At 38.6% G+C, this 22,362-nt stretch overlaps 3 protein-coding genes and 1 long non-coding RNA gene across 4 annotated transcripts in view; 2 read left to right on the forward strand and 2 right to left on the reverse strand.

Moving 5' to 3' along the window:
- The window catches only part of LOC134748334 (uncharacterized), a 479,651-nt gene that overhangs the window by 263,932 nt on the left and 193,357 nt on the right, over window positions 1-22,362 (reverse strand). The window lies entirely within an intron of this gene.
- LOC134748291 (RNA helicase aquarius) overlaps window positions 1-22,362 on the reverse strand; it is a 99,116-nt gene that overhangs the window by 32,630 nt on the left and 44,124 nt on the right. The window lies entirely within an intron of this gene.
- Window positions 1-22,362, forward strand: part of LOC134748311 (G-protein coupled receptor Mth2-like) — a 53,799-nt gene that overhangs the window by 10,657 nt on the left and 20,780 nt on the right. The window lies entirely within an intron of this gene.
- Window positions 1,664-5,872, forward strand: LOC134748288 (G-protein coupled receptor Mth2-like). The gene is made up of 8 exons (XM_063683022.1): window positions 1,664-2,039; window positions 2,804-2,980; window positions 3,359-3,474; window positions 3,647-3,725; window positions 3,911-4,071; window positions 4,589-4,727; window positions 5,267-5,356; window positions 5,608-5,872. Exons 1-8 carry the CDS (start codon window positions 1,732-1,734, stop codon window positions 5,813-5,815), a joined length of 1,278 nt encoding a protein of 425 aa, XP_063539092.1. The 5' UTR covers window positions 1,664-1,731; the 3' UTR covers window positions 5,816-5,872.

A 22,362-nucleotide genomic window follows, 5' to 3' on the forward strand; every position in this document is an offset into this window, starting at 1 on the left:
TGTTTTCAAAAAATTGATCTGATAAAAGGCAAGATAAGAAGACGTGCTAATAGAAAGCAGTACTTGTTATTTCAATTTGGTAACAAAAGGTGTACAATTTCATCGACGAAATCTATCAATTTTACATTTTTGCGACTAAAATCGACACCGGCCTCTTAACTTTCAAAAGGAATAAAGTAAATATACCATTCGATTCCTTACATTTTATCCAAAAAAAGATTGTATGTCAACTATATGTATAAACGCAATATTTCACAGACAAAATCGCAATTATACTTCTTTTCCATACATTCAAGATGGTCGGACTTTTTGACTATCATTTCTGACTTTTGTATTGCTTTAATACATACCTAGTCGGCTCATAAGTTCTGTCACTGGCCTTTAAAATTTAAATTTGGAACTCCTAAAACAAAAACCGTTCTGCATTTGAATTTCGAATCTTTATTAAATATTTGAGTAGTATAATTTTGCAATTTTCTGTTTTCTTCAACATGGAGTGGACGCTTAAAGATAGCCGTACCGCAATAATTGCACTATATCGTTGTGGTCACTCGCCGACTAAAATTTTTAAGCTACTTGAAAATTTAAAATTCTCTAAGATTTGTGTATCGTACCATAGAAAGATACAGTGAGGTCTCTAGTTTAAATGACAAGAAAAGAAGCGGTCGTCCGCGTACAGCTAGGACTCTAGCGGTTGTACAAGCAATTAGGGCACGCATTGCCAGAAATCCTGCTAGGAAACAAAAAGTTATGGTCCTCCAGATGGGTTTGAGCAAAAACACGGTGAAAAGAGTGCTTAATCAAGACCTGAGACTTCGTGCTTATAAACGAAAAACTGGCCATCTTCTCAATGGTCGGCTTAAAGCTTTAAGGCTTAAAAGATCTAAAGCTTTATTGAAGAAGTACGCTAAAAATAAGCACCGTTGTATACTGTTTTCGGACGAGAAAATTTTTGACATAGAAGAAAACTGTAATAAACAAAATGATAGAGTGTACGCTCGCAATAGTAAAGAAGCGTCTAATAGCATTCCCCGTATTCAAAGAGGTCATCACCCTTCATCTGTGATGGTTTGGCTGGGAGTTTCGTATGCGGGCGTCACTAGTATGCATTTTTGTGAGAAAGGAGTAAAAACTAGTGCCAAAGTGTACCAAGACACGGTGTTGACTAATATTGTGAAACCACTATCCCATACGATGTTTCTAAACCAGCATTGGGTTTTCCAGCAGGACTCTGCTCCAGCCCATAAGGCAAAGTCTACACAAGCCTGGCTCGCCATACGTTATGTACCTACACGTTCGTTCCGCGTAGTTGCGCGTTGCGCGCACCGCGCCGCGGCATGCGTTGCGCGCAGCACGCGCCGGCGCGCGGACATCCATGGAATGGAATTTGTATCGGTTATTTTACTCCTAGGAGTAAAATGAATCGTACGAATTTCATTTTTACGCACTCCGTCCGCGCGCGCGTCGCTGGGATAAAAAATAGGCACTGCGTTTTCGATTTACGAACAAAATGCGACCATTTCCCATCAGCATGTTTGAGAAAACGTATATTTCGACACTCAAGGGAGTCAAAATTTATAGGGCACTTCCCGTTGAATTTACCCTTACGTCAGCTGCCACTCAGATCAGATTTTTTTTTTGTTTATTTCTTCATTACAGATCTTCCTGCCAATATCATAAGAAAGTTATAAGCGAAGCACCTAAAATATTTCACAAATAACGATTTTAAAAATGTCGAATCATAATAATCGAAAAGTTTACTACATTCTCTTGACGGTCGTCAGTGCGACGTTTGGAATGAATACCAGTTCCAGCCACTGTTGCTCCGGGGATGAAGAAATCTGGGTGGATGGCGATGGCTTCAACCAATGCTTAGACACCAAGACGAATGCCACGACAAAGATCACTCTCGCGTGCTTTGACAACATGACTGTGATATTGACAAACAACTCACACTTCCCGGTTAAGCTGGGGGATGAAGGTAGACTGATAATTATGGAGGATGAGCTGGCTGAATTAACTTCTGTTGAAAAAGGCGAGTAAGTATAGGTATAAGTATGCGATAAAATTAGAAGAGCCCTGCATGCCCATATTTTCCACGTTATGCCTAACGCAGCGTCCTACGTCGGCGAACAACACGCGAACGCGAAGCGTAGCGATTCGGCGCGGGGTAAATCAATCGACGTGGGTGATCTCGTTGCGAACGCGAACGCCGTGGGCATGCTGCGCCGCTCCGCTTCGCTTCGCGTTCGCTAGTTGTTCGCTTACGTAAGACGCTGCGTAACAATACGGTCATTGGACCAAAAACAACCTATCACGTCAATAATCGTGCAATCGTCGTAATCGCGTCATGGCCGTGGCAATGGATAATGACAACAAAGTAATAACGGTTTTCATATGTATACCTACTGAGAGACAAAAGGTAACTTTACCCCGCTAGATTTTCTAAAAGTAGTTTATCTTCATCGATTCTTGCATCAAGGACTCAAACGCATCGAACGCAAGAGAAAGGCATACCTAAATTATATTGAGATGCCATAATTTCGTAGTTATAAGATTCATGCTCAGACCTTCATGAGGGTATTGAGGGTCCTTACTTTATTCCACCTTAATTGGACTATCTTTTACTTAACACAACAGAGGGATATAACCCTTTTAGCATAGCGAAACCGCTGCAGCACATATCCTATTGAAATTTTAGTTGACAGAAAGTTATAACTAGTTCCAATAACTCTAAAATGATGTATGCGACCTGAAGGGCTAAACTTGTAATTGTAATAACTGTAAAACTTTACTCTTCCAGTTTTTGCCTTGGACAGCAGACGGACAACGGGACGTTGATACCGTCAGTGGTCCTGATCTGCATAGACGCGGAAGAAGAAGACGTCGTCAGTCAAGACTTGCTGGGATACTTCATGGCTGTGTCCAGTGTCTTCCTTGTACTGACTGCTCTAGTCTACTTGACTCTTCCAGAACTTAGGTACGCAAGAAAACTAATTCACTGCTAGTTTCTTTTTAAAGACTTATTTATAAATGTAGTCTGTTACCACTTACCAAGCCCTTATAGAAGAGGGAAAATAATTTGCAAATTAGACGTTAAAAAAGTAAAGGACAGTATGGAAGGAACTTAATCTACAATCATTCTCTATAGATCCAAAATGGATGACAAAGAAAGGAGACTAAAAATGCAATGAATACATTGTTTTATGATCGGATACAAATATTCGAAAGGGGTTTTGATCCTTAACCTTGTATTTTGATTAAAAAATATACTTACGTGTTTCTGTAAGTTAGAATAGTTTGACACGTAAGAGTAGTTATATAGTGAGATTTAACAGTATGATTAAATGCGTTTCAGAGACCTGCAAGGAAAAAGCATAATTAGCTTATGCATGAGTCTCGCCATTGCCAATATACTTATGTGTATACTTAAGGTGATGGCCTACGAGAACATGACGTGGTGTGCAATCAGAGGTAAATAAAATAATAGTTCAAAAAGTTACTTAGTCGGCCAAAAATACCCTCTTAAAAATGGGAATGGACCAGAACAACATAAAATGGCATGTTTTGTATATGTATCCTGTTTATATTTCATGATTGCTGATGAGATGTTTACAATTCATAATTAGAATCTCTTATTTTTCAGGATTTTTTGCGTATTACTTCATAATATCAAGTTTTTTCTGGATGAACGCGATAGCTATACAAATTTTACGTAACATCAAGTAAGTTTTCAAAGTACGAGACATCAAAATGAAGGGCTAAAAATCATTTGAGTGAATGTAAACTTCTGATCTGAGATATTTTGTTGGCCAAAAGCCAGATTTCAAAGACAAATTTAAAAAAAGACGACGTTCAATGCAGTAGAAACTTATCAGTAATCACTAATATCAAAAAATTCTTGTTTAAGGCGTTCAACAATTTGCAGTTACGACTGGAAGGAGTTCTTATGGTACGCCATTTACGGGTGGGGGGTCCCCGCCCTCTTTACAATTATATTGCTCATTGTTAACTACACTCCGGGTCGCCACCAGAAACCGGGGATAGGACACACTCATTGTTGGTTTCATGGTATGTTTCGCTGCTATCGAATTCATTAAGCAGTTTTCGTGTTCGAGTTTGTGCGTATATAAGTCATATAGAGACCCTGGCTGGATTGGCTCACGTTCAGTAAGTTTACGCAGCTTAAGCAGTAAGTACCAACAATTAAGTATTACCAACTTGCAAGCATTTAAATTTTGGCGAAGTTGGTATATATCTCTGTTTTCCAAGTAGTGTGGCCATACATTGCCGCAACCTCTAGTCATTTCATTACTCATTGAACTCAAATGGGGCAAGACAATCACAACTTGCAGTAAATTTTCAAATTTTACTTTAACTTAGGGCCACTTGCGCGTTCCAGGGTTAGCCAACTAACTCGGAGCTAACCGCATATAACCCGGAGTTATACAGTACAGCTGATTATGTTAATCGGTTAACGCCGAGTTAGTTAGCTAACCCTGGAACGTGCAAGTGGCCCTTAGGGGCATACCTTAAGTTACTCTAAAATTAAGTAGTAAAACACACATAACTATATATCTTTTGGCAGATCTGCGACGCATATGGATTTACATGTATAGTGTGATGACGATTCTGATAGCAGCAAATGTTGGCATATTTGTGTACGCTTCAATCTTTTTGTGGAAACACACGTTCTCCTCGACACACTTAAAGGCCTTGCGATACAAGTGAGTATAAAATTACCTTAGTAGGTTGGTTATGTAACATTATATTTTTTGTCCTGTTCTTCAGTCGTGCCACCATACACCAATGCTGGACGCTGTGGACATGTACTAAAATTTGTCTAAAAACGTACGCCGCTGCATGGTGGTTCAAACATCACCATGTCTTTGATGGTTCGATCACCACAGTCATCCGCGTTAGCGCCACTTGCACCATCCCACTAGCCCGGGGATAACCGGTGAAACCATTATTGTATTGGTAACCACGGTAACTCCAGGTTTAACCGGTTAACCCCGAGTTAGTGAATGGTGCAAGTGGCCCTTAAAAGCGCCGGATGAAGGAAAAAAAGTTGGTTACAATTTACGCTTGGACTTAAATTTTAAATTCCTGAAAGATGGATTTTGTTAACATAATATATATCGTCATCTCTGACGTCAACCAATAGTGCTTAAAACCACAACGCAATCAGAGAGCACAACTTTAGGTCCATGTAAAAATTTTATCACAGAAAAGCATTACTAAGAATCATAAATTATAATTTCAGGTTCACAATGATGTTGCGGCTGTTTGTAATCATGGGTTTACCGTGGATATTCGAGATGGTCACCTCATTGACACCAGTTCACATTGTTGGGTATGATCATAGTTTATGCTAGTGTTCAATTTTGATCCACGGAAAAATCGAGGAGCTTTTGTATCTATTATTTTACCACTTAATTTTGTTTACACCGAAACTCTCCTTCCGGATTATAGATATAACTAATACAGTAAACATATATAGAGATTAGCCTGACATTGACGGTTGTGCCATCACTGCCATCAGTTATTTTTAAAACGCCTAAAATATACAATCACGTGTAAGCTATAAAAAACTTCTGGTTTCAGGGTTATTCTCGACATAATCAACTGTCTCCAAGGGCTGATAATCTTCGTGATACTGGTGGTGTTTAGACGGCGGGTGATCAAGGCACTGCATAAGAGAAGAGCACTGTGTTGTCTGAATGAATGGGCTGAGAAATACTTGGCATTGGCTGATGATGAAGAAAATGATATAGTAACGCACACCATAGTCGTGCCTATGGAGGAAAAATGATATCATACGATGTTACATTTCAAATACGGCATAGGAACGAAGCGGAAAGTAGGTATACTCGTACCACGGAAGTATCTTTATCTCGATGAAATACGACGGTTTCTTATCTAAAGGGGACCACTGATTATCAGTTAGCCACTGACTGTCAGTTAGAACAAAAATTTGACAGTTCCGAACAACTGACAGGCCGATGTCGTACGGAGGATTGGTAATCAGTGGGCCCCTTTAAATAAGAAACCGTCGTATTTCATGACAAATATCGAGTATGATAGATAAAGATACGTCCGTCTTCCGTGGTACGAGTGTGCGGTAACGACAGTTTGAACACAAAATATAATATGTTGTTAGGTAGGTACTAATTGCTTTTAGAACGAATATTTTAAAAACACTAATAACGAATAAGAAAAAGTAAAGATATTATGGATTATCTAATCCAGCTAACTGATGGTAGCAAAGATAACGGTAACACTCATTAATTGACATAAAGAAGATTGAAATAATAAACTGAATAATATATCATACTATCGAAAAAGTTACCAAACCTTCCAGAACCCGAGGCCTATGGAACAAACTACTAAGCAATGACATGCTCATATCATACTCATACACATTTTATTAATGCGCGTCAATGGTCTCATAATTTTTGAGGATGCCGAAGACCGTGAGAAGCGGAGAAGAACAATTTGGAAAGCGGATTTTAAGCTCCGATGAACAACTTCATTATTTCTAAATAATCACATGTCATATAAAACACCTTGCAAAGTAAATGTTTTCCAATCCATCCAGTTACAAGTAATGGAATTTTTAGGTATTATGATTTAAGATAAGACTACAGTACCCGCCAAACAATTATGCATATCAGATTTTGGAAAGACAAAAACGTAAAAAAAAAATATTTTCTTCTTTGAAAAAAAGAATATTATTCTGTAGAATTATTCGATGCACAGCAACCATTTGACAAAATTTGGCTCAATCAAACCTAAAAGTACTATTAGTATTATATTAGTACAGGAGATCACAAGGACACCTTTGGGTGCAAACAAGTGGCTACAAATTTCGTGACGTTTTTAGTTCCGTTTCCGGCCTTCAGTACTGAGAGGATCATGCAGTTTTTTTTTTGTTTTTGGATAAGTATTGAATATTTTAGAATCTGAGTCAAAAGATAAATATTTCTATGCAGTGAGTTCAGTCAGTACAAGTTATGAATTATTTCATTATTTCGTATCAGTCAAATAAGAAAAAAAAAAGCGTTTTGAGAAATTAATTCCCAGCAAGCTGGAAATCGTTCACCTTCACTTGGTCCTAAATGCGTGTAATCCGAGTTTGCGAGCCTTAGGATTAGGAGATCATTTATTTTTACTTGGATTGCCAAACCACTAGATGTAGAACGAACCTACCATCAATTACATTGGTACACTACTAGCAAGTTTTGGTGGATATCAGACACTGGTTAAAAGGCGTTTTCGGATTTTTAACGTGATCATACCAAAAATAAAGAATGCAAAATGGCGGCCATTTTTTACAACTGACTACGAATTCAATATCAGATGTCAATTTTCACAGTTCCGTTTGATCTACAAACAGAAAACTGAAAAATACCAAAAATTTATACACACCTCCTGGGATTGCGCAAACTCGGATTACACGCATTTAGAACCAAATGAAGGTAGTGAAACGATTTTCAGCTTGCTGGAAATTAATTCTTCAAAAAAATCTAATTTGATTAGCATAAATGGTTCTCCGGGGTTTTTAGTCTAAGAGGCCGATTTAAACTTACATTGTGACCTCATAATGATATCAGAATGATGTCAGTCGCCCGTCCGTTTTAACCGAAGATTATTCATAGTTTAGGTCTAAGTTATGTTTAAGATCTAGTCTAATACCATCTTAAAGTAGTAACAAAACATGCATTTACATGACTAGATATTTTTTATGTAATTTTACTAATTGTTGTTGCATGCTGTTCATTGTTGTGTTGCTAGAATTAATGTACGTAACATATGTACCCAACATATGTTTAAAATTCTTTACCCCCTTGTTTTTATCACCTTTTGATGTAGGTACCTTTGTTGTAAATGCTGTTTCTGTTTTGTATTACTACTTTACATAAATACATATATACATACATACATATAATCACGCCTATTTCCCGGAGGGGTAGGCAGAGACCACGGATTTCCACTTGCTACGATCCTGACATACCTCTTTCGCTTCCTTCACTTTCATAACATTCCTCATACACGCTTTACATAAATAGAAGGTAAAAAATAATTTAAATAAGCTATTTGGTCCCTTCATACGACGAACAAAAAGAATATCCATATCATAAAACACATGAAAAAAGATGATTAAAAATACTATCAAAATATTATGTTTCTTGTTATATGTATGTGTTATTATGACAATTTGTCATATTTTTTTAATAGGCATCTAATTGACATAATATTTATTAATTATAATGATACTAATAATAATAGAAATCTATATTTTATATTTTGACATCTACAATTCTTATAAACTATGTACCTGATACTCATTATTGAATTGTCATAGCTGTAAGTAGGATTACATTATTACTCGTAGTCGGTGAGCATGATAGTTTGGTTTCTAGTATTATGTTCAATATTTTTGTACGCCGTTTGGTTAAATATAGTGAACTGTACATATATAAACTGACCACCACTGTAATTCTACCTATATTTACAAATAAAACACTTACTTACTGACTTACCTATTTACTTACTTGTTGAGTTTATAACAAATTAAATTATTTTTCTATCAAAACGATATTTTCCTCATAATCGAGTTTATACCTACTGTTAATCGAAGATTCAGCTCACTAAAACTTTAATTTTTGTAATTAATGCAATTTAATGTAATGTAAATTAATGTAATGTAATTTTTGTAGTTTTTGTTTAATGTTTGTATTATGTATGATGTTCTTATGAGTCACAGATAGTCGAAATAAATGAATTTTAATTTTAATTTTTAATTTTAAAACGACCCACGAGTTAAAGTTGCCATTGCCTCTTATTCGCGGCAGTGACCTTCGAATTGAGGACAACGACCAGACACAAAAGGCTGCGTCTTTGCAAAAAAAAAACACATCCGCCACAGCGAGGTTAAGGTTTCATTTTTTGGGTTATAGCGAAAGAAATAAATCTTCGCAATCTGTCGAGTTGGTTAAGGTCATTATCGCATTTCGTGCAAAATGCGAGCACAATTAGAAAGCAGGAAAGCACCTAATCTCATACCCAGAATTAAAAGTCAGTTTATCGATAAAAAAACGTTACTTATCGACAAATTTTTTTTTACAGTTTGTTAGGGTATTTAGAACCTGTATACAAAGTATCATAACAACCGGTGTAGCGGTTACGAAGAAATGATCAAAGGAGAATGGGCACTTTAGTATGGGATGTGTACCATGGATGTATACTGTTGAGACATATGTCGTTTTAAAGCTCTTAATCGTAGTATCATTTTATAGTATGGCACCAACCTTAGACAACTTGCAGGGACCGAGCTATACAAAAAAAAAAGTTGCGCACATAAGCAATTATTTTTCATAAGACGCTTGATATAATAAGTTGTAGCGTATTTTAATAGAAAGGATATGAAGAATGCTTTATGTTTCTTGTATCAACACCAACGATAAAGTATTTAAAGGGATTCAATTAACAGTTTAAAAAAATCGTCATACTAAAAATGACTTGCTGTACAGCGGAATAACAGTGTATACACATGCCATGTATATCATGTAAAAAGTATCTGTATAAGCTATTTTTCGTATAATATAGCTGAGGTCATACGCTTGCAGGAATCGAAATATAACTATTTAATGAGTGAATTAATTGTAGTTAATTACGCCTTAATTTTTCTACTCACCGCTAGATGTCGCTACAAGGCAAAATTCAACTTGACGTAAAGCATTTCTAAAGTGCGGTAATCTCGTCAGTCTTACTCCATCATTAAAAAAATATATAAATAGTTGACCAATGTCTATGGACTTTCTAAAGTAATGTCAAGATGACGCTCAATGTAACATGCAATTTAAAATAATGAACATTGTCATTATGTACAAAATAGCGTATTTTAAATGAGCTAGAATTTTTTCCAACCGAAAGACATTCCATTGATTTATTTCAAACCCGATGTATCTCAGCGAGTACCCCACTACATATATACCTATGCTCTTTGATGATCTTCACTAGGTAAATAACGCGTAATCGGGGGAATATTATGAGTTGTTGTTACAATGATTGTATATGAAAGTATTATTTTTTCGTATAGCTCCTATAATAGTGATCGTCTCCATGGATAAAAACGAAGGCTCACAATTCTACATGAAGGTAATTTCAATAAAAAGTGCTATTTAAAAAGTATTCAAAAAATAAGTTCCAATACACCTAGGTATTTGATATATCGTATTATCCGCGTATTACCCGTGGTTCCACTGTTTTGTACCACAGTGGGTCCACGGTTTTTTTTCCGTAGACCCACAAGTGTTCGCCAGTGGATCTACGGGTAATTTATTTTTACCCGTAGTCCCACTGCACTGTGTCTCTTCTAAGACATATTTGCTTCACAACTTAACTAGACGGAGCCCCGCTTCGCGGGGCTCCTCTTACTGGGCGGTTTGCACTGCGAGCATCTGAAGCTACCTAACAAACCTAACGTCCCGTTTTTTTTTTTTGTTGCCCAGGAAAAATCTTCGAAAGATTCCCCATCGCCAGGGGGAGACACTGAGGATATGTGAGATATCTACTCACTAAAAAACCTGGGGTGTTCGTCTCTCTGCCTTTGGGGTGGAGTCACGGGCACGCGGCGTCACTCATCCGCAACCCACCAGCAGCTGCCCATTAGGACCCATCACCGGGAAACCTAACGTCCCTACCTACCTACGCTGTTTTCCCCAAAGTGTAATGTTTTCACGGACGTCACACTAAATCAATAGGTAGGTTAGGTTCGAGTTGTAAGAGTTTCAATAGTAGTTTACTCATAGAGTACGTCTGAATGTCGTACCGAAGGGCAAACCGCCCAAAAATAGAGGGGCTCCGTCTAGTTAAGTTGAGAAGGAAATGCAGTGAACGGAACAGAAATCTTTTTTGCAAGAGAAACAGTGCGACTGCGAAGGGACCGCGGGTAAAAATTCATTATCCGTAGACCCCTGTTTAGAACGGAGCGTTTACGGGGGAAAAAATACCTGTGGTCCTACTGTTTTGTACCACAGTGGGTCGAAGGATATTTTTTTCCCTGTCGTCGCCGTCCTTTTTAATTACACGCGGTTTTCGAACATCATCATGTCAGCCGATAGACGTCTACTGCTGGACATAGGCCTCCCCCAAGGCTCGCCACTCCGACCGATCCTGTGCCGCTCGCAACCACCGAATTCCCGCGACCTTCACCAGGTCGTCGCTCCACCTCGTTGGAGGCCTACCGGCAGTTCGTCTTCCGGTACGCGGACGCCACTCCAGAACCTTCCGGCCCCGCCGGCCATCAGTTCTGCGAGCAATGTGCCCCGCCCACTGCCACTTAAGGTATTCGAACATATTCATACATTATCTACTTTTGAGTCTTCTGATATAGGTACGCAACCTTGGAAATGGAATGTCATACCTAATTATTTTACTTGCTATTGTTTTCAGAATTTCACTGGCCATATTAGAGGACTTATATTCATTCATCGGATTCATACTTTTACTATATACCTGCCGCGTCAATTGATGGTCTGACAATGAATTAATTGGTAGGTACCTATATTTCTAAATAAATCATTGAGTTCATAAATTATACTTACTTCCAAAAATGTTTACAAACATTTTACGTGACATGTAAATGTAGCGCATCTTTGCTCTGTTCATAAAGCGCTTTATGGATTTTCTAATAATAAAAAAATTAAATATTAATTCTGAGATACTTGAACTAAATGTTTAACTTGTACGGGACGCATTAGTACCTATAACATCTACTTTTCAGTGCTGTAGCTCGCATAATCCACAAAGTTACAAAAAGCGGAGACTTGACGCCAGAAGGCTTCCAGAAGGCATTCACATTTAGTCACCATCAGGCCAAACAGAAGTTTTAGTTGCGACCGTGAATATTGTATTGTGATTGTACATAATATATGCTGTAGGTATCGAGTTAATGACCCAAGAAGAGACCCATGATGAAGCCCAACTTTTTAAACTTAAGGAGAAACCAATCCGCTTTAGGGCCTCACCTTTATAGGTGAGCTCACCTATAATTGCGTGCGATTTGTTTATTTTTTGATTTAGATTTGCATTAGGTATATTTCTGTATTTGATCGAATGATTAAATTGGTTGACCCACTTAGCAGTAAAGTAAGTAATCTAAAATCGTATGCAATTTTTGCAAGGTCTAAAGAGGCCTTTACAATATAAATCCCAAAATTCTACACCTCTATGGATTCATGAAAAAAATATAAATGACATATACGTTTTTTCTTAAATCGATATTATGTATTACTTATAGACATGTGCGATATTTATAATTTCCATGGTGGAGGCAATTGGCCATCACGCTTTGAGTTGTTGTCGCTGTTCGGGGAGAGTGGCAGAGGGGTAAGTGCCTACTGTGGGACGCCACGTGCGTTAGCACTTTCGCGGCCTTACACCTCGGCCGAATTGTGCGGACAGCTGGTGCCGCGACAGATTTTGCCGCGGTCAAAAAGCGGGATAAGTACGCGAACCTGGCCGGTAATTATTATTTTGTACCCCTGGCGTTTGAGACTACTGGGTGCTGGGGGTCAGAGGCTATTACCTTTATTAGGGAAGTGGGACGTCGCATTAGGGAGAGGGGGTCTAACGCCCGCGCGGGTTCGTACATGGTGCAAAGGTTGATGAAGTTTAGGGATCCGTACCCAAAGGGTAAAAGCGGGACCCTGTTGACTACAATGTCCGTCTGTCTGTCTGTCCGTCTGTCTGTCCGTCTGTCTGTCCGTCTGTCTGTCACCAGGCTGTATCTAATGAACCGTCATAGCTAGACAGTTAAAATTTTCACAGATGATGTATTTCTATTGCTGTTATAACAACAAATATTAAAAACAGAATTATATAAATATTTAAGTGGGGCTCCCATACGACAAACGTGATTTTTAGGGATCCGTACCCAAAGGGTAAAAGCGGGACCCTATTACTAAGACTCCACTGTCCGTCTGTCTGTCCGTCTGTATGTCCGTCTGTCTGTCCATCTGTCTGTTTGTCTGTCTGTCTGACCGTCTGCCTGTCCGTCTGTCTGTCCGTCTGTCTGTCACCAGGCTGTATCTCATGAACCGTGATTGCTAGACTGTTGAACTTTTCACAGATGATGTATTTATGTTTCCGCTATAACAACAAATACTAAAAAGCGGAACCCTCGGTGAGCGAGTTCGACTCGCACTTGTCCGGTTTGTTTTTGCCTTTTTTGCGTAATGATACGGAACCCTTCGTGCGCGAGTCCGACTCGCACTTGGCCGATTTTTTTGCGTAACGGTACGGAACCATTCGTGCGCGAGCCCGACATTTGATAAAGTGGAACTTCTTATATTGACTAGAACCTAAACTCTACATCTATAAGGGTTTGGCGTCGCGTTTGGTGGATGCCACGGCCCACGGGTGACCAAAGGGCTAGCCAGTATTTTGCCCAGATAATTAGCATCGCCATTCAACGGGGAAATCCGGCCAGCCTGCTAGGCACACTGCCTGCTGGCGGCGAGTTAGAGGGTGTGTTTTGTTTATAGGGTTTTTTAACGTATAATTTTAGAATAAGTAAGTTGACCGGGTTATAGACCGTGATTACCTTTTGTACTGTTTATGAGCTCCCGATATTTCGGCGATATATCCCGGTCAATATAAGTCTAGTGAAACTAACCGTGAATCATTCAAAACTCTTATAGTAAGTAAGTTGACGAAGCCAGTTGCAAATCTTATTTCTGTGTTATTTTGTGACGAAGCCTGTAGCTGATTGTGAGTTTGTGTTCACCTGACGAAGCCTGCGTTGCGGATATAAAATTACACGTACTTCACGTTTGGCGATTTGTCTTCTGTACCTATAAGTCTACCTATAAGTAAGTTTGTATGTATGTGTCTACACAATGAAGCACATTATACCTATTGGTAGTATTGGAGACTTAAAGCGTGGGTTTGACACCCGCTTTAGCTCTTTGTGTCGGTAAACCTACGCAAGTGTACGTTCCCATAAGTAAGTGTGTGTCTACACAATGAAGCACATTATACCTCTTGCAGACTTAAGGCGTGGGTTCGACACCCGCTTTAGCCCTTTGTGTCGGTAAACCTACGCAAGTGTACGTTCCCATAAGTAAGTGTGTGTATACACAATGAAGCACATTATACCTCTTGCAGACTTAAGGCGTGGGTTCGACACCCGCTTTAGCCCTTTGTGTCGGTAAACCTACGCAAGTGTACGTTCCCATAAGTAAGTGTGTGTCTACACAATGAAGCACATTATACCTCTTGCAGACTTAAGGCGTGGGTTCGACACCCGCTTTAGCCCTTTGTGTCGGTAAACCTACGCAAGTGTACGTTCCCATAAGTGTGTGTCTACACAATGAAGCACATTATACCTCTTGCATACTTAAGGCGTGGGTTCGACACTCGTCACCGGTTTTAGCCCTTTGTGTCGGTAAACCTATTACGCAAGTGTACGTTCCCATAAGTAAGTTTGTGTCTACACAATGAAGCACATTATACCTCTTGAAGACTTAAGGCGTGGGTTCAATACCTAGTGATTTTTTTGTTAGTTTTGTTGTTAGGGACAAGCGGCTGAATGAGTAAAGTTTCCTTAAGTGGTGAAATGGAACTCCTCACGAAGACCAGAATGGTACTAATCCACGACTACGAGTAGTACCTAGGTATTTTACGTCTTGGGGCTAATTGTTATGAGATTTACATATATTATGGGCATAAATAATTGTATTAGCATTAAAACTATTTTGCGAAGTTTTTTTTTCCAAGATTATTTGATAATTTTAAACGGACTTTGTACATATGTACTTATCACTATATAGTATAAAACAAAGTCATAGAGTGATTCAAGAGGAAGGTTTATATGTATAATACGATCAGCATTGCACTCGTGCGAAGCCTGGGCGGGTCGCTAGTTCTTAATAAAATTGTAGGAATATTATATAAGGTTGGTTGACATTGGGTTGGTTTTTAGGGTTCCGTACCCACAGGGTAAAAACGGGACCCTATTACTAAGACTCCTCTGTCCGTCTGTGCGTCTGTGCGTCTGTCTGTCCGTCTGTCTGTCACCAGGCTGTATCTCATGAACTGTGATAGCTAGACAGTTGAAATTTTCACAGATGATGTAATTCTATCGCCGCTATAACAACAAATACTAAAAAGGACGGAACGCACGGTGGGCGATTCCGACTCGCACTTGTCCGGTTTTTTTTTTCAGTTTGTGACTTATATTTTAATATTAAATTAATTGTATTTGTAAGCTATACTTTTAAGAATCGTACGCCGGAAAGGTATATCATAGCTGCTGCATGTAAACCACCCTATCCTATCCTATGATTATTATGATAGTTCCAAGTTGGTCCTATTTTTGTCAAAAGCCAATTCTGGTGATGGATGCATCTACGCAGAATTGAGGGAACTCCTTGAATCTTATAGGCATACATAACCCACAAAACATTTGCATTAAAAAAGGGCAATTTGATGAAGTAGAACTGCGGATAATCAGAACGGAACTTTTCAACGATGTGTACCTATTAAATATATTAATAAAGGGTCACTCACGTATTTTAGTCGAAAAACGCTAGACATGTTTCATTCCGTACCAAGGCGTGTCATCAGGAGCTTGCGTTGACGGTGACGTGTACCTATTTCACATTTTGCGATTTGTCTCCTTCGTTAAGTTTGTTAAGCAATGCATACGGTCCAGTTTTGATGATGGGTTTCATGAGGAATTTTTAATACCATGTCAAGCAGTTTTATTCAAAAAAGTGGCGTATGATGCAGTGGAACTGCTGATGTTGACCAGAATGGAACGATTTTTACTGTACCTATTTTTAAGTAACATTCTTGTCAAGGTCGAATCCAGTATCAGGATTGCATGAGGAATTTGGGTATTTTTTTTAACATCATAGGGGTCAGCGGCTAGATGTTAGATATTAGGTAACTTTCATATTAGTATTGTAAGTTTTAGGTTATTAAAATTTAGGCTATACGGATTATGCTTGTAGAAGGTTTCGGTACAAAAATGTTGTAAAACATAACCAGTATTTAAGCCATACATAAAATTTTTAGGTAAACAAGCTTATAGGCGCACAAAAATTAGGGTATTTAATTAATGTTAATCAATATTTTATGCGAAACGTTGTTATGTCAACAGATTTTATGCTATGTGAAAATAGGTAAGACAAAATTATGCGTTTCAATAAAGAAAACCCTGTCCTTTGACCATTTAGGTACAGACATTTTACCGTAGTACGCCTTTGAAATAAGCATAACGCGCGACCCTCAGTTCAAACAAGTTTATTTTGTTTCTTTTTATTTTATACATCTTATACTCACAAAAATGAAAATACCTTATATCAGTGTAAATTAAACATTTTTTTAATTTATACCATTGGTATATTGATTCCAGCGGGTTAAGAATGAATCTGTCCTTACTCAAAAAGTGGAATCAAAGATGACTGCGAGTCTGCGTAGATAATGTATTTTATTACAGTATTTTTCAAACACGAAGGGTACACTGACAGATGTCATCTCAGTACAATTTTGTGAGATTTGGCGTTTTAAGGTTATAAAATGTATGTAGGTGACACCTGTCACCGTACCCATCGTTATTGAGAAATACTATAATGTCAACTTTGATAGAACAACAAGAATTAACTGTATTATGTCTCTTTTTCATGCGGTGAAATCCCCACACCCCGGAATGACAACGACGCCCATTTTGTCGACTCTGGTCGACTCCAATCTGATACTAAAAGTAAGTACTAGTAAGCAAGTTGTAGTAAACATTCGTTCTTAGTAAAAATCGACCATGAGCATGTCGGGCCATGCTCAGTGTAGGGTTCCGTAGTTACCATTCTGTCTGAATAGGCTAAACGCCTGCTTAGTAGGCACTATCGCCCTATCTATCTATCATGTAGATACATTACAAGCTTAAGGGACGAGTACCTTTGTTGCGCTTTGTACCCTATTTCTACTAAGAAGAAAAGATTTGGCAATTTGTAAGTAAGGTTACGCAAGCCTGACGCAAGTAAGGTTTTTAAGGAACATTTGTGTCAAGGTCTAGCTTGGATGAAGGGTTCCATGTGGAATTGAAGGAACTTCTTGATGAAACGTACCCGAAGCGCAAAACTGTTTAGTGACATGACTGTTTGACCAGACAGGAACGAGTCTTGCAGATTATTGCGTCCCTCATAATAAATACCTAGTAGTAACTTACTAAGTAGGTAAGCTGTGTACTTTTTACAATCTTTGACCATAGTCATAAAAAAATTGTCTGACGGTACCTACTTAAATTAAAAACGAATAAATATAACAGATTTTAATAAAAAGAAACCGCCTTCAAACATATCGAAAAACAAGATATAAATTGTTAATTATACTTTCAGAAACTTACGGCAAGAACAAGGAAGCATCGATGCAAGAAAAATCGAGCAGAATCGAGTTCAAGAAAAAAGCAAATAAAATGTGTACTTGTTTAGTCAAAGGAAGTTAAAAAAGAATAAATCATGATGTGCATAGAATACAGAACCAATGGTCCGAACATTAACTATTAGGTATATACGTACAGGCCATAGGTACAGGTAGGTCGTACTACTGGTACTAATATATTTCTTCTTTTCAATTATATTTCATTGGAATACTTAGGTACCCTAGGTACATTTGACTCATATGTATATTGGTTCTGTATTCTAAATGCACATGAATCGTTTTAGTGTAATTATTATATTAAATACTGTTGACGGAATGTCAACAGTATTTATTTCTGTACTACTATCACAGAAGATTTTAGGTCCTACGGTAGGACTTGGATTAGTATTTAGGTACTTATGGACAAATGTAACGCAACGTGAGTTTGGGCCTAAAAATCAATCTTTTGTGAACGTGGTGTAGAGAACCGTTTACGACAGAGGTAGGTAAGCGGGCAACATGTTTAAAATGGGATGTGTGTAGAACACCGCATCCACTTAACTATATATTCTTCTGACTACCTTTTTACCGGACACTGCTATCTTGATGCTAAGTGGGACATAGAAACAACCCCCTTTAGACGCATAGTTTAGCATTATGCGTCTAAAGGGGGTTGCGTCTAAACGCAATTAAAACGCCATTTTGTCGTTGCGCGTAATTTAAAAAAAAATACGCATAACGCCAAATACGAAGAATGCCAAAAAACGCATAATGCCAAAAACGCAAAACGCCAGATCACTGTCAGAGTTCAGATCAATCTGTTTCCAAGATTTTTCAATTTTTGTATGAGTACATATCCTTCGCAACTTAACTAGACGGAGCCCCGATTCGCGGGGCTCCTATTTCTGGGCGGTTGGCCCTTCGGGCATCTGAAGCTACCTAACGAACCTAACCTACCTATTGATTTAGTGTGACATCCGTGAAAACATTACACTTTGTGGAAAAAAGCCTAGGTAGATAGGTAGGTTAGGCTCGTTAGGTAGCTTTACATGCCCGAAGGGCAAACCGCCCAGGAATAGGAGCCCCGCGAAGCGGTGCTCCGTCTAGAAAGGGTCGAGGGGTTTCGTATAAAAACAAAAACAAGGTTTGGATGATATCCAATAATTTGCTGGGTGTCATTAGCTTTTGGCATTATGCGTATTTGGTTTTTATACAGCTTTGGCATTAACAGAATTTGGCAATACACGTCTTTGGCGTTTCGCGTATGAATGGCGTTTTGCGTATTTGGCATTATGTGTCTAAAGGATTCGAACGTTCACTTGACATCAAACCGATAATATAATAATTTTGGAATCATATCAGTTAAGCTGTCATTCGCACGGCAATCTTGCTCGTACTAAGGGCCACCCCACACTAGCGTCTTTTGAGCTTCAGCGTCGTCAGCGCTATGCAAAATTGCGTCGCTGCACTTGCGCCAACGTTGCGTCAAGCAGCAACCATAGAGTTGACTAGACGCCGACACTGGAAACTAGTGTGCGGTGGCTCTAATAGATGAGCGGACAAGTCTGAGGAAAATGAACGCGCGAATGATTTGATTCCAATATTATTCTAATATCGGTTTCATGTCAGGTGCACGTTCGAATTGGCCTAAGGGTTATGCATGTACAGTCGCCATCAGATAGAGCGGGCAAGGTCTCACAAATATCTGAACACGCACTCTTAACTCCTTGACAAAAGAGGCGTGTTCAGATATTTGGGAGCACAAAGATCTGCCTCTCGCTTGCACATCGGACCGGCGTGTGCTTTTAGCTTTATGAACGCCAAGAACTAAAGAACTCGGAACAACGCCATGAACACATTTTAGGTAATATAGCGTACGCTGCCAAGTAACCTTTCAAGTAAGGTACCTAAGTCTCTTGCGCCCGTGACCTATTTAATTGTGTAACGTTTTTGTTTATGGCTTAACCTCTCGAATGCCGGAACGCGGATCCACGTTAGTAGGTATTGAACTCTAATTATTAATTAATTAGAATTCAATACTTACTGTTCGAATTTCAGATTCGCCAGATTCTTGTTTCGCCAGATTCCTGTTTCGTGGGATTCTCGTTTAGTCGGATTGTGACGTACCTAAAACTTACTGTCCGTGTATTACATGACATGCACCGTCAAACTACTCTGCCACGTCTACGTGACGTCAGAAATGGATGGCTCTATACATGTGTGCATTACCTGTAATGCACGGACTTATCAATCCACGGCAGTAGTAAAAGCGAGAGGCAGTTAAAGTGTTAAGTAAATCCGGCCAAACAGGAATCCGGCAAGACAAGAATGCACCCGCACCAGCTATCAGACCAGACGCGTCTGCTAGCTGGCGCGGGTGCATGAAGCGGGCACGGGCCGGGCGCACGCGTGGGGGGCCATAGTAGGTAGACGTCCGCGCTAGTTAGCGTTGCTCATACTGTTTTTCGTTGACCCGCCCACCCGCTCCGTGCACCCGCGCCAGCTGGCGGAGGCCCTATGCGAACTTTTGCAAATGGTCCGAGATTAGCGCACTAGCCATGCATTTCCAAATCTGGATGCACGTATTCACACTTATTACCAAGGTTCGCTTTATATTGAATTGTTCACTCGTCCTGCTAATACTTGTGCGTGAAGAAAAGAAAAGTATGGCGTGAATTATTTTTCAATTTGCATGAATTAAAGATATTTAAAGTATTCAAAAGGTTTTATTTAATAGAATATATATGAGTGAAAGAAATGCAGCTAAAAGAAATACCATCGACTTGGGAAATAGTTAACTTCCTCTACAAAAAGTCCCTGATGCAATACATTCACTCCGTGAATTTTGTCCTGCTTTATATGGCAAACGGAAGAAAATAATAGGTAGCGCGTAACGCAAACCCAAATGTTTCACTTGTACATAAGCACCATTCTCCTGCAGAGAGAGAAATGAAAAACCTTCTTACGACTACTTTTATTTTAACATAGAAACTTAGATTATGGTTTGGACACGTGGAAGGAATGAGTGAAAGAAGGCTAACATAGAGGGTGTATAAGGGAGAGGTAGAAACGGGAGCTGGAAGGGGCAGACCTCGTCGGACTTTCTCTGATCAGATCGGGGAAAACCTGAAGAAAGTCCAGGTCAAGAGAACCCTAAACCGGCGAACGTGTATGCGGAATGTTATGAAAGTGAAGGAAGCGAAAGAGGTATGTCAGGATCGTAGCGAGTGGAATGAAAGTCCGTGGTCTCTCTGCCTACCCCTCCGGAAAACAGGCGTGATTATATGTATGTACTTAGATTATATTTTCTTGCCGTTAAACAAATAATTGTGGCATTTCATAAAAACATTATTTACTTATTTATTGCTTAGGAATCTTATTTAATGTTGAACTAAGTTCATATTAAGTTTTTAGCGCGATATAAATACGCGAAGTCTTAGTTTTTGGTTATATTTTTGAGCGTTTAAAAGCGACTATATGGATCCAGCATTAGCCGCTCATTCGGTTCTTCTATTGCACGCAAGATGTCAGTACTAGAGAGAATTTGAAAATACATACTTAAGTAGTTTAATGCGATTTATTCAGCAGGAACTATTCACGAAAAATAATAACGTAGTTTTTCATTATATTTCAGGCATGCAAAGTGATGTAAATGGTTACAAAAGTAACCTTATATGAATGTCATTTTTTTAGTTCCAGTTTACGCCGCAGTGCATGATCAAAATCATGAATAGCATCTTCCCTGGACACTTTCGGAGTTTGGTGTCATATAAGTTATTAATGCTAAAAGTAAGACCTTCCAAATAAGATATGTCTCAATTATATATACCAATAGTAAAAATTGCCCATTCTCCTACCAAAGCTCCATCTAGTGTCGGGTAGAACAAACAAAGCGGCATTTACCACAATTAATTAACTAATAAACTAGTTTTATTTCCGCTCCTGCATGGATTTGAGTCCGACTATATTTAAAAAAAAATAGCTTATAATAATGCATTTTCAGTGTTATATATGGCTTGTGTATACAAGTAAGTTTCAGGGTTTCGTAACAGTTTTTTAATTCAAGCATATGTTTTATCAATTAATTCCAGTCCTGTACGTACTTAAACGTAGGTGTTGGTATACAGAAGTGTAGCATTTCTCATATTCTTTTATATAAAACACCTAACAACTGGCTACAAAACAAGTCTTTTGTAAAACAACAGTTTATATGCGCCACACTTTTTTTTTAATAGCTCTGTCCCTGCACGTAATCCAAAGTTGGGTGTCATACAACAAAATAATGCTATTCGTAAGCCCTTTCAAACGAGATATGTCTCAACAGTATACATCCATGGTACAAATTGCCCATTCTCCTTTAGATTTTTTACTTCGGTGCAGCCTGCATGTGTTAGTAGGTCCTGAGGTTATAAATAGTATGCAACCTTCTTCGACCTTTTTGATTCTTTTTTATTTATGACACTAATAAGATCTAGACTTTTGACAAATGTCATCATTGCCGCATATCTCAGAATAATAACTAAAGCACAAATTGTCAAAAGCACTGCCAATGATTAATACAGTACGTTACTTTTTTGTCGATTATTGGAAATAACTTTTGTTTGAAAACATTTTTTTTTATCTTTTGTTCTTATTAAAAAAATATTAACGTTAGAGCATTCCTGAGAAGTAACCCTACGTGGGATTTCAGGGTTTGTCCAATGGCTAAGGTCATCCTGTATAACTTTAAATTGAGTGAAACGCTATATCCCGCGAGTTTTACGTGGTTACTGGTTTTACTGTTTCAATAATTAAATTGGTAAAATTATTGAAGTCGGCTGTCGAATGTCGCCATCTACCAGAAGAACAGTGTATTCTTACGACTCGATAGCCAGATTCTTGAACGCGGACTCATCCGTGCAATCAGCGGCCTCGTCCGTTCACATCTTATTC

This window comes from Cydia strobilella, chromosome 16 (assembly GCF_947568885.1).
Source record: "Cydia strobilella chromosome 16, ilCydStro3.1, whole genome shotgun sequence".
In the NCBI taxonomy this organism is placed as follows: Eukaryota; Metazoa; Arthropoda; class Insecta; order Lepidoptera; family Tortricidae; genus Cydia; species Cydia strobilella.